This window comes from Echinops telfairi, unplaced genomic scaffold (genome assembly GCF_000313985.2).
Source record: "Echinops telfairi isolate 266 unplaced genomic scaffold, ASM31398v2 ScPeMD7_60;HRSCAF=208, whole genome shotgun sequence".
In the NCBI taxonomy this organism is placed as follows: domain Eukaryota; kingdom Metazoa; phylum Chordata; class Mammalia; order Afrosoricida; family Tenrecidae; genus Echinops; species Echinops telfairi.
The window spans coordinates 2,333,534-2,347,538 of NW_022103958.1; the positions used below are offsets into that span (position 1 = coordinate 2,333,534).

The window sequence follows — 14,005 nt, forward strand, 5'->3', positions numbered from 1 at the left end:
AACTCAGTAGTTCAACTCCAACCGTTGCCCCACAGGAAAAATATGAGACTTTCTGCTCCCAAGAAAATTTATACCCAGAGCTGTCAAAAGAGACAGTTCGACTGTGTTCCATAGGGTTACAAAGAGTTGGGATGGACTCAATGACGATGTTTTCTTTCTTTCTTTTCCTTTTTTTTGGTTAGTCATTAAAAAAAGAGTTTGTGAAGGAAAAGTAAGGATGTTAACAGTGTTAAATACTGGTCATGGTTGTACTAAGATGAGAAATGGACAATTTCTCTTCAATTTAATGAAATAGCTTTCCAAGGTGACCTTGAGAAGGGTATTTTATTTTCAGAATTATCAGATACCAAAGTAGATAAGTGAAGAGGTTTTTAAAAGGATGAAAGGAAAGGAGGTGGGCCTGATAGTAATCTCTTGAGTGTTTATGCAAAGGAGGGGAAATAAATGAGGAATTAGATAATGAAGATAGCAGTGCCAAGAAATATATTTTTAGAGATGTGAGAGATAACAGATTGCTTCCTTCATAATATAAAGCATCTGAGAGAGAACAGAGATGAAATAAGACACTGTGAGAACTTTGGACCATATACTTGTCTTAGCAATGCGGAGATAAGGTCAGATACAAAAGTAAAGAACATTTGTTTACCTTTAGCAAGGTCGCAGATTAAAAAAAAAATACTAAAGCTCACTGCCATTGACTGACCCTATCGGATAGGGTAGAATTACCCCCAGTGAGTTTCTGAGAGTTTAACCCTTTCTCCTGAGGTACAGCTAGTGATTTGAACCACTGACCATGCAGTCATCATCCCAACACACAACCACTAGGCCACCTCAGTGTTACAGATAATTTATAAAATTTATTTCAAAATTTGACATAGAGGTAATAACATAATTTATAAGCTAATTTTAGCAAGAGTACATCCTTATAACAAAACAAAACAGTGAGACCAGGTTTGCTTCAGAAGTCAAGGGGGGTCGGGGTGGGAGTGGTGTTGAGCTGTTCAGTATCATGTTTAATGGGTAATGGATGCTGTTATTTGCCCACAGTTGACTTGAATTCTTCGGGAAACTAGAGACAACAGAATAAGAGACTACTGGGTCCTGTGCTATCCTGATACTTGTTATTATGTTTGAGCCCACTGTTGCACCCGTTATTGTTGAAGGGCTGGCACAAAGAGGGTCTATATTGCTAGGCCACCATTATCAGTTCACAAGAGAGATTCTAAGTTTTTTTTCCACATGCATGGAAAAGGATCTTTCCTCTAATGATCATCCCTCTTTCTCTCTGTTCTTTCAGGCTGAGTGAAACAGCTTTTCAGATGGACACTAATCTTGAAATTACAGACACAAATGAACACAACAAAGTTATGTTCTAACAAAGATTATATATTGCAAATCTTGCCTTTGTAGAGACCTTAAGTCTTGAGCAGACAGGCTAGGTATACCAGGGCGGGCTCTTAAGAAGGTAAAGCAAACCAGCTCAGGATTCATAACCCTAAGAGAAGAAGAGAACTTGACTTCGTTAGTACGCTGGAGAATTCATGCCTGCACACAATCAAAGGACTCTTGATGAGACAGGTAAAAGGGGTTTGATTGAGGGTCACAGCTGTGGAGGACTTCTAGTGAAGCTATGTCTTAGCAAACGATATAATTCTCCTATGATCTTCTAAACAATATATTTCTATCATAAAATCATGGCAAATTAAGTCTTCAAGTCCCCCCATCTCTATATTAATCTGTCTCCTTGAAGGGTTGCCTCTTGTTTGCTGACCTTCAACTTTAACAATTATGATGTCTTTTTCCAGGGAATTCTCTCTTTTGATAATATGTCCAAAGCACACAAGACAAAGTCTTGCTAAACTTGATTCTAAGGAGCATTCTTCTTTTTTTTAAAAATCATTTTATTGGGGCTCATACAACTCTTATTACAATCCACACATACATCAATTGTGTAAAGCACACTTTTACATTCGTTGCCCTCATCATTCTCAAAACACTCGCTTTCCACTTGAGCTCCTGGAATCAGCTCCTCATTTTTCTTCCCTCCCCCTCCCTCCCCGCTCCCCCCTCCCTCGTGAACCCTTGATAATTTATAAATTATTATTTTATCATATCTTAGACTGCCCGAAGTCTCCCTTCACCCACTTTTCTGTTGTCCATCCCCCAGGGAGGAGGTTATTTGTAGATCCTTGTAATCAGTCCCCCCTTTCTACCCCCTTCCCTCCCACCTCCCGGTATCACCTCTCTTAGAATACAATCTTTGAGCTCTTCCTTCCAGATAGAACTGTTTGCTCTTCTGGCATTCCATGCTACTTTCAATACCCTTTGCCAACATGACAATTCAAATGCACATCTCTTGCTTTCCATTCTTTATTTCTGGTCCAGGTTTGGGATGCAAATGAGGCCCTTAGAAATACAAATATGATGGTTTGGGCCAGACACACCTTAGTCCTCTGTGTTGCATCTCTGTCTTTAGCACTTTGGATATTTTGAAGCATATTTGCCCAATGCAGCATGTCCTTTGATTTCCTTACTGCTGTTTCCTTGAGCATTGGTTGTGGATGTAAGTAAAATGACTGCCTGGAAAAGTTTAATCTTTTCTCTGTTTATTACGATGTTGTCTATGGTTCCAGTTGTGAGAATTTTAGTTTTCTTTACATTAAGTTTGTAATCCATACTGATGGCTTTAGCCTTTGATCCTCATCAGTAAGGGATTTAAGTCCTTCCAGCTTTCAGCAAGCAGGATTGTGTCGTCTGCATAGTGTAGCTTGTTAATGAGCCTTTCTTTAATCCGATCTTGTATTCTTCTTTACATCATACAGCTTCTCAAATAATGTACTCAGCACAAAGACTAAATAAATATGTTGAAAAAGTACAAACTTGGTATAAACTTTTACTGAGTTTAAATGTTGCAGTATCCCCTTGGCCTGTTCAAACTAGGGTCTTTTGGGCTTTGTACAAGATCTGCATGAACACAAACGATTAATTAAATTCTTATTCTTCACAATGTTTTCCATAATATGATGTTTCACACATTGACTTGCAGCATATGAGTCTGAAGAGGGTGCCGGCTAGCATTGGACCACGGTCTAGAGTTGGACTTGCCTGGGACATCTCCTTGATATAAAACTACTTCTTTATTTAAAGTTATTTGTTGTGCTTATGTGAATATCACTGGTTTTGTTTCTCTAGACAACCCAGCCTACCACAGGAAGTTTATGTTGTTGTTAGATACCTTCAAGTCCATTGCCATGCACAGTCACCCTCTGCACAACAGAAGAAAACACTGTCCAGTCATGCAGTTTTCTTCACAATTGTTCCTATGTTTGAGCCCATTGTTGCAGCCAGAATATCAACCCATTACCTTACAGGCCTTCCTCTTATTTGCTGCCCCTCTACTTTATCAAACATGATGTCCTTTTCCAGGGACTGGTCACTCCTGACAATGTGTCCAAAGTACATAAGACAAAGTCTTGGCATCCTTGCCTCTAAGGAGCACTCTGGCTGCGCTTCTTCCAAGATAGATCTGTTTGTCCTTTTAGCTGTCTATGGTACTTTCAATATTCTTCTCCAGCACCATATTTCAAATGAATTGATTCTTCTTTGATCTTCTTTATTGAAGAGCAAGGATGTGAATAGCCCTGTTATCAGACAGAGAGCACCACAGAGTCGATTACTGTAGGGAACATTGTCCCCTGGGAGGATTGCTTGGGCACAATGACTGTGAAAACCTTGAGTGTGTAACTGTTTTCATGTACCAGGAGCTTTGTGCAAATGCTGAACGATGTGGAGATTCCTTGCCGGAGACAAAAAGAACTCCATTAGGTCAAAGTGTGCTTGCCTATGAGAATGTTTATTAATCATATGAGAAAGTTAGCGCAAGAATGTTTGTTAGTAATGATCCATGGAAACACCTTGGGACTGAATACATTGTGCTCTAGTTTTGCCCCAGCATTTGAGCTTTTGTAAATGTTCTCCTTTGGAGTATAAATAAAAACCAGTGAGTGAAGAAGCTCAGGAGGGGGTGTGTGTCTTTCTTTTGAGTCCCTCTCCCTTTCCTTCATGACTCAATCTCCAGTCTTGAGATGTTCTTCTGTGCGTCTCAGGGAGTGCCCAGCTAGCTGGAGTGCTACAATGGTGACCTGTTCGTGAAACCACCGAATGTGAACACCCAGAAGGAAACAAAAGCCATGGCGATGTATCTGAGAAAAATTCATTAAGGAACACTTCCATCTCTCATAGGTTTAGAATGGATTTTTAGCATGGAACAGGAATGAACAATGGCTCAAAGGTTTTGCTTAAGGATCTTCCAGCAGTGCTTAAAGCTGCCTGCTGCAGAGTGGATGAGAAAGTATTTTATCAGCTGCTTCTGATAGTTTGTCAGCATTGTCCTTGGTTTCTAGATGAAGATTATGGCAGACATAGTTACATCAACGTGTAATATCTTATTGTTTCGTCACCTTTAGACACCTTATAAAGCGGCTACAGTTTTTTAAAAAATCATTTTATTGGGGGCTTGTACAACGCTTATCACAACCCATACACACATCCATTGTGTCAAGCACGTTTGTGCATTTGTTGCCATCATCATTCTCAAAGCCTTTGCTTTCTACTTGAGCCCTTTCTATCAGTTCATCATTTCCCCCCTCCCTCCTTGCTCCCCCCTCCCTCAGGAACCTTTGATCATTTATAAATTATTATTATTTTGTCATATCTTACACTGTCCAACATCTTCTTTCTTCCACTTTTCTGTTGTCCATTCCCCAGAGGGGAGTTTATATGTAGATCCTTGTCATCAGTTCCCCATTTCTACCCACCTTTGCTCCACCCTCCTGGTATCACCACTCTCACGACTGGTCCTGAAGGGATCATCTGTCCTCAATTCCCTGTGTTTCCAGTTCCTATCTGTACCAGTGTACATCCTCTGGTCTAGCCAGATTTGTAAGGTAGAATTGGGATCATGATAGTGGGGAGGGTGGGGCATGAGGAAGCATTTAGGAACTAGAGGACAGTTGTATGTATCATCATTGCTACACTGCACCCTGACTGACTCATCTCCTCCCCATGACCCCTCTGTAAGGGGATGTCCATTTGTAGGGTATGTAAGATATAACCCAATAAAATTGCTGGAAAAAAAATTTTAAAGAAAGGTGATTACTTTAAGATCTAAGGTGGGGATGACCCATTGTATGGTATTTTCAATTGCCTCATGTGCATGTGGAAGTTGGACATTGAATAAATAGGGAATTCATCAGAGGCCCAACCCGTGTGAGTTTTGTGCAAATGAGCACTGGATTTTCAGTGTCATCCATAACCTTCTGTGAATCAAGTGTTCATGTTTTCAGCTCTGATGCCATTCCTTCCTTCATTTGGATTTTATTATTTACATCGCTTGGATCCCTCAGGTGGTGTGCTTCTTCCACGTGGACTTCATTCACATTGCACTTAGATGACTGCTTGTTTTAAGATAAACCTCTAAACTCTCAGATGCTCTTGTTTCTGCTTGCTTAGGACTATCTGGGTTCTGTACCACACTTTATATAGCAGCCATATCTTCAATTTCTCCTCATGAAGGCAAGCATTGAGCAGGGCTGAATAATAAGAACCAATTCTTAGATTGGGGCTAGAATTAAGTGAGAGCCCCAAATCTATTCATTTATCTATGGTTTGTGTATATCTCTGGTACACTTTAGAGATCTCATTATCATTTTATGACTGAGAACATTATTAATCATCCATACAGTAATTCTATTGATAATAGAATTATCAAGGCATACAGTAATTCCATTGATAATGTCACAAAAATCATAGGACAGAACAAAGGAGGAGGCCCATCTGACCACTGCCTCGTGACAATAAACATTGACCTGGTGAAGATTTGGAATCTCCCTTTCCATTGTGTAGCCACAGGGGACTAGATATAGCCTCCTAGCTATTTACTCCCTTAAATACAAGTCTAAAGGTATTTCTTTTATTGAGATATGTACAATACTGCTATGAATTTTGTTGACCTGGAAAATGACAATAGCCAATGGAGGAGACCCTGAGTGGTGCAAACGTTTAAGCACTCATCTACTAATTGAAAGACTGGTGATACGAATGCACTTGGTGGCCTTAGAAGAAAGTGCTGGAAAAATGTTTCCCTAAGATCCTAGCCTTAAAAAAAAACCTATGTCAATTCTGTACACAAGAGGTTATCATGAACTAGAATCATCTCGCAGTCAATAGAAAGGAGACAGAGAAGAGGATGGGAGGGAGTGAGGTTAAGACAAACAGAGAGAGAGATTCAGAGAAGGCAATTGAACTGCCCCCCAACCAAGTTAAGTACAGGATCCCTTGAGGTTCTTTCAAGATCTGACATGAACTGACTACATCCACCCACTATCTTCATTGCCATCAAGTCAATTCTAACTAATCACCAGTTGTTAATAAATATTGTTTCAAATGATCGGATTACCTAACTGGACTTCAGTTTCTACCATAGAAAAACCAGGTGTTATTAAATGCAGCTGTTGGAACTGTTCAATTATGTAAAATGAGAGTAGATAATGACATATATTTGGGGTTTGATACACTTGTTTCTTACATGTATTTTTAAGATGAATTAGTGTCCTATTTTAAACCCAGTTCATGTAATTTTTTTCCTTATTAAAGTTAGGTTGTTAGTGAATATTTTAGAAACTGACAAAATTCAAATTCAATCAATAATATAAAATAGTTGAAAGAAAGAGATGATTTTATTAATATAAGAATTAGAATAAAATTCAAATAATCAACATTTGAATAAATGTCCAGAATAAAATTCAAATAATTAAAACAGCATTTATTTTTGTAGGGGATAGGAAAAAGAATGTAAAAAAGTAGGTTGAGAACAATACATTTATTTCCTTTTTTTTACATAGCTATGTGAAATAACTAGAATAAAGAATTAATTACAAACTTTCTCTGTATTACAGTAAAGTATGAACTACATGCCTTTTCAAACTAAAAGGACTAACCTCAGTAATGTCTATATCCATTTTGACAAAATTAATGTTTGAATGAGCTAATATTATAGATACATTTAACTCTGAATCATAAAGGCTGTCTCACTTATTTGAATTTACTCAACAAATATTTGCCGACCTCATGTGACAGGCTGTTTTATAAAATACAGTAGGGAACCATATAGAAATAATTCCTATGTCACAGTGATGCTATGAGAGAATGCAGAAAAACACAATATGTCAATTAACTAGAGGGTGAGAGATGTTATAAAAAAATGAAGTGTGGGGGATTTTATATTACATAGGCAGAATTTAGATGTGTCTGAATTTTAATGGTCATTATCAATTATAGTCCAAGTAGAATTATGTTCACTTGAGTAGACAGTCAATACAATTCAAATCATGAAGTAAACTGAATATAATCTACCGAAGAAATCTACTTTTCACTCTCAAAAAGCTCTACCCTCTCTTTATCTGATAGTCAGCTCACTACACCTACAACTTGAATATTTGTTCATAGGAAAGTGGTTTCTCAAAAGTCCCTTTGATTGAAGTCACAGGAACGATATCAATGGTTCCCTAAAGAATATGCTTCACTTCCTTTTTTCCACTGGAGTCCTGGTGATACAGTAGGCTAAATCCTGAGCTGCTAATCACAAAGTTTGTAGTTTGAACCCACCAGCAGCTCCTAGAAATAAAGATGAGGCTGTCTACTCCAGTAAAGAGTTAGTCTCAGAAACCCCCAGAGACTGTTCTACCCTGTTTTATAGGGTCCCTATGAGTTGAAATCTCAACAGCAGTGAGCTTTTTTAGTTTATTTTTCGACACATGATTACTATACTGTAGCTACCAAACCTAAGAGGAAACCATTGCAGGCAGAAAATGGCCGATCAACTCTTATTTCTCAACAAATTCACCAAGCAATTCCGTTCTGTAATAGAGAGTCCATGTTAAAGGATGGAACCATGTGATGCAAGAACACACGAGTTTCTGAGAATGCCCAGATCTCTGCTTTTCTGAGCCCTGGTTGTTTTCCCATCATATTCGCTGGCATCACTTCCTTTTGCTCTCTAGCCAATTCCAACTCATAATAACCATACAGGACATACATAACCGGACCATCATATTTCCAAAACGATGATCTGTATGAAAGCAGCTACATCATCTTCGCATGGAGCACTGTGTGAATTCCACCTGCTACTCTCAATTTGCAACCAAATCCTTAATCCGCGCACCACCTGGGCTCTGTACCCAGTATCAGGGTCCCCTAAATTCACTTTTCTTCAGATGTAATAGTTCCAGTAAATGCCTGTTCCTAATCACTTAGGGTTTTTTCCCTATATATAAATGTTTTTAAAATCAGAGTATGAAGGGCAGATCATAAAACACCTGATTTCTCTTCTACTGAAATTTTCATGATTATATTCAAGAAAGTACAGATTGGGACTCGCTTTAGCTTAAGACTGAGGATCCTGAGCTGCCTCATCCAACTCCAATGGGAGTGGTTCAAGGTGGAAATTTCCTGAAATCCACCGTCGTGCTTGTCAGCTGCATTACATTAGCTTCTTACAAGGTCCATCCAATATTCTGGTCGTGTCTCAGGCTGTTTTGATTGCTTTGCTTTTGAAGATCTATTTTAAGTTTATTGTTAAAAAATGTTTATCAGAAAACACCACCAGTCTGGTCCACAACTTCCTGATGGCATTTTTCACTTCTTTATTTCTGAAAGTGTAAATCAAAGGATTGAGCAGGGGAGTCACCATCGTGTAAAATATGGCCACCATCTTGTCGAAGGAGAAAGCCGATGGAGGACGGGCATGCAGAAATATGCAGGGAACAAAGAACAACACCACGACAGTAATGTGAGCTCCACAGGTGGAAAGAGCTTTCCTCTGGCCTTCAGAGCTATGAGTTCTCAATGACAGCAAGATGACACAATAGGAGACAAGCAACAAGGAGAAGTTTAGGAGGCAGATAAATCCACTATTGGCCACCACAAAAAGGCCAAGGATGTGAGTGTCGGTGCAGGCAAGCTCTAATAAAGGGTATAAATCACATAAAAAGTGATCAATGACGTTGGGACCACAGAAAGGCAGGTGAAAAGTGAAGAGAATTTGTATTACAGAATGCAAAAACCCCCCAGTCCAGGCTACTGCCATCAGGATGCCACAGAGCCTCCAGTTCATGATAGAGGGGTAGTGCAGGGGCTTGCAAATAGCCACATAGCGGTCAAAGGCCATGGCTGTGAGGACAATGATCTCTGCTCCAGCAAATAAATGTTCAGCAAAGAGTTGAGTCATGCAGCCCTCGAATGAGATGGTTTTCTTTTCGTAGAGGGAATCCACCATCACCTTTGGGGCAATGACAGAGGAGTAGCACGCATCCAGGAAGGAGAGAAAAGCCAAGAAGAAGTACATGGGGGAGGCCAGGAGAGTTGGGCTGCTGACGATGGTCACAACAATGATCAAATTGCCTCCAGCAGTGGCTATGTAGTCGAACAAAATTGCAACAAATACAATTTTCTGAACGTGTGGATTTTGTGAAAGTCCCAGGAGGACAAACTCAGTGACAAGGCTTTGGTTTTGCATGATTTCAGAGGCAGAATGAGAGCTGCCACGGCGACTGTGCAGAATCTGAAATAATGAGAAAGGGATATTGGCCTCAGACTAGTTTATAACATTAACAGACTTCAACAAGCAGCAAGTTCAACAAGGTGCATCCACAAATAAAGTTATTGTAAGTGCTACTCTAGGGACAAAACAGAGGCTTCTGCCCTGCTTGCTGAGGGAATGAACAAAGGGCTATATGAGAACACTCTTGGTAAACACCTTAACCTTGAAGTCAGGTCCTGCTGAAAAACTTGACATGGGACTGTGTTCAAAGATGAAAAATGCTGACTCAGAGCCATGATTGAGAAATAGAAGTTCCTATCTCTAGACTGTCAAATTATACAGAAAGTGTTTTTGTCCTTTTTTCTTCATTATTTTAAAATGAAAACAGAATCTAATAAAAGAGTTTGTGAAATGTTGCAAGGAAAGCAATTATTTAGTGCCTAGTGTTTATGACACTGTCCACGTTGTCTTATTATCCCCATTTTACTGGTAGCAAATCCATTCTTTGAGAAATTAAGATTTAAAAACCTAACAAAAGAAGTTCTGTGATTTTCCTAACCCCAAGGCCCAATTTATTTCCAAGGGACCATAAGGGAAAGGTGAGGAGAGTGTTTGTTTTCTTTTTCTACACATATTAAGAACTTCAAAGTTTAAGGTGGCCTTTCTACTATATCCACTCACCCGTCAAGGTAAGAACCTTCATATTCTGTTCTTCATATGAGTCATCTTAAGAAAGAAGCTGCAAATTACTTACAGTCAGAAGACAATGCCTCCCATATATATGCAGAACACATACAGATACGTAAATAATAGAAAATACATAGAAACACTCTGGAGGAGTTATTATTAACCAATTATTTATACAATTTGGTCCAATATGATCAAGTATAGCTTATCAAGTCATAGCTGCTAAAAATTTCACAATTTTATTATACAATAATTCATATATACCTTACTTGATCATCTCACAGAATCATGATGATGGTCAATTTTGAAAATATGCAAATGTTGCTTATGTTTCAATAAAAACATATAAATCGTGCTTATTATTATATCACTTAAGCCAGCTGCCTTGCCCATAGAAAGCGTTTCCAAGAGTCAGCCAAACAACTATTTCAACTCTTGAGTTTATTTTCCATAAGTTTTGAAGGATAATGCTCAGTAGGAAGTTATCAGTCAATCTTTGGATAGAATTATATTTTGCTAAGGGACAACATTAAAGAACAGTAGGTGTTATTGGGATAATTACCAATAAACTGATTTTGTTGAATGCAACTTACAGTTAACAAATAAAACTAACAGATATACAACTGTGTAGGTTATTATATTTTATTTGCCTGCTTTAGAACAACCATTTCATTATGTTCCCAAGGGCACGTTGCTGTTGCTGTTGTTGTTGTTGTTAGATGTCACTGAGTCAGTTCTAATTCATAGGGACACTATGCACAATAGGACAAAACACTGCCCATTCCTATACCAGCCTCACAATCGATCCTTGAGCCCAAAGTTGCAGCCACTGGGTCAGTCCATCTTTAGGGATCTTTCCTCTTTTTTATTGCCCCTTCACTTCACTAAGCATGATAGCCTTCTCCAGACACTAGTCTTTCCTGCCATGTCCAAAATATGTAAGATGAAGTCTTGTCATCTTGGTCTCCAAGGAATATTCTAGGCCTACTTCCTCCAAGACAGAGCCCAAGGCCACACCAGTCCTGACTTATGCTGCTACTTGCCGCCATCTCCATCTACAAGCCGTCACCCAGAAATCCAAAGTATAAAATAAACTCAAAGCATTGGATCTGTTAACAATCATTTATTTTAAACTACATTATATTAATGTATCTTGCAATAGTGGTCAGTTTAGCGAGGGATGAAAGCAGCAGAGACATGAAGTAAAATGAGTAAGAACATCGATCCTACAGGCAAATAGGCTTGGGTTCACACCCATGTTCCTTTATTGAGTTATGTGTTATGGAACAAGTTACTTAAAATCTGTGGTTTACACTTCTGGATAGTGAATCAAATAAAAATTCTATTGATAGAATCAGATAACACAATACACATGAGGAAAAAAATCAATAGGAGATAAAGATACCAGATCATTGTGACAGATAATTGTCAACATTTGTATTGACATTTAATTCCTGCTTTACCATGAACGCTAATTATACTCAAGGATAAGTTCATTGACTCACCTTTTTATAAAAGTAAAAATATAAACTATTTTATTTGGTCAATGTTTAGATATGCTAATTTTCTTAATGCCTACCACTTGTAAATGACAACTGCAATCCCTTAGTAGCTCTCAAACCCAGGAGCCTACTTCTGCTTTAGGTAGCTGCTTTATACAAAAAGAATAGACAAACTGGATATATTCAACTATACTAATCTACAGTAACAGGAGCCTTGGTGACATTAACTCAATCTGATATCAATTTTAAATTCATGTTTTCATCTTAAGAAGAAGTTTATTCCTCACATAATTCTTCTAGAAGATTGGTCTTTCCTTTCTTGATATTCATACGCTGAACACAAGAGTACAGAGGGTCTCCTCAAGGCCACTTTTGAGGAGTTCCATTCTGGAATGTTCCATTCTGGAACATTTCTTGGGGATTTGACCTTGGAAAATTGACGTCCAATCTCCAAATCCCATTACCCACTCTTTCCTTCCTATTTGTTTTAATAGAAATTTGTTTTAATAGCAATAGAAGTCCCTATTTAAGTAGCTATATAACATCCAGAAATATATGAGAAGAAAACTATGAATGACAGTGGAAGCCCAAAATCCATTTGCAGGATCCTACATGGATTAAGCCTCTGATAAATTCCCTCTAGCCATAGTCCCGGGAAGGGAATACACTTGATATCAGACAGACAGCATGGTAAAGTAAATTATGGCAGATGTAGTTATCTTATAATGTAACACCTTATCATTCAATCTCCCTTTTGACTCATTTTAAAATTGTTTCCATTTTTAATGTTTTCTGTTTTCTTTTTGATTGAGGTTTTGCTCTGTTTTGTCTTTGCTATTGGGCTTGGGTTTGTTGTTTTTTATTATTGTTTTGTGTAATTTTTGCTTATGAAATCTAGGATAGGTAAATCTATAGAAAAGTAAGTGGATTAATCATTACCTAGGGGCATGACAGAGGAGATTGGGGGGAAATAGGGAGCAAAAATAATGAGTATAAAAAAGAAGAAAATGTTCTGAAAATAATGGTGCTAATGATTTCACAATTCTAATGTGATTGAGATATTTAACGATATCATGTGAATTATATGACAATAATCTATTAAAATATATGCATATGCAGAATTAGTAGTGAGGTTGTCATTTTAAATATATATTATGTAATTATCTTTCAAGCACTAAAGATATAAATGCACATTTCAGAGTCCACCCAGGGGCAGTTCTACCCTGTCCTATAGAGTCACTATGAAGCAGAATTGCCTCAGTGGCAGTGAGTGGGCTGCTCTGGTTACATATGTGCACATCAGTCACAAATACAAACATGTACATATGTTTAAGTAAGCATGACTACTACAAATTAAAACAATAGATTAAAATTTCATTTTTAAATACTCTGTAAATTCATTAGTCCACTCTATTTTTTGGTCCAGGATTTTTTTCCAGAAATATTTAACCTTTGTCTTTCTACCCTAGCCTGTTTGCTTCCCTGAAATCCTTGGAAATAACTTCATCTTGAAGCTGTTTTTCTACCCTTCTATTTAGTTCTACGGATTCCTCAAACATCTCCTCTTTTACACTCTTGATGTTTCTGGAATTAAAAATAACAATTACCTCTCTTGGTTTCCACTTGTTTCCTTCCTGATAGATGACTGAGCCTTCTTTGTTCTATTTTAGCCGCCTAGCTCATTTTATGAGAGAAGCAATGTTAGCACCACAACAGCTTAGAGGTTCAGCCACTTAAACATTCATAAGCAATGAGAGCTCATGGTCTCTGTGACATCAAATGCATGTAGTGAGCATCTCAGGTCAGAAGACTGTGCCCTGTTATTTGCATAAGTCCCTTTTTTGTTAACCCCAATTTCCTGCCTTGTGATATCTATGGGAAAATTAAAGGCCATTTTATAATAGAAATTTTATAAATAAAAGGGCAGTGCTTCAGGCACCATGCTCCTACAATAACAGTTTTTATTTTTAGAAAATCTCTCAATAAAGAACACCAAGCTAGAGACGGACTTACAGGATACATTATACAGAAGAATACATTAAAAATTCAGAAATAATAGAATATGCTATAAAGAGAGCAGTCATAAGCTGTTTGGATTTAATTTGAGGATGGCAAGCTGGCACTAGCTCTAACTTCATTAGACTTCCTGCCATAGGTGCTACAAATGGTCATCACCTTGTTTAGTCAAACCTCTGCTGCCTCTGATGCTCCAGTGACT

General features: G+C 38.1%; 1 protein-coding gene across 1 annotated transcript; it reads right to left on the reverse strand.

The window, feature by feature from the left end:
• Positions 1 to 8,617: 8,617 nt before the first annotated feature.
• Positions 8,618 to 9,583, reverse strand: LOC101646279 (olfactory receptor 4C15-like). The gene has a single exon (XM_004708471.3). It carries the CDS (start codon positions 9,572 to 9,574, stop codon positions 8,618 to 8,620), a length of 957 nt encoding a protein of 318 aa, XP_004708528.1. The 5' UTR covers positions 9,575 to 9,583.
• Between the last annotated feature and the right edge of the window lie 4,422 nt (positions 9,584 to 14,005).

Coding starts and splice junctions, on each gene's coding strand:
- LOC101646279 (XM_004708471.3), bottom strand. CDS start 9,574: ATGCAAAACCAAAGCCTTGTCACTGAGTTTGTCCTCCTGGGACTTTCA.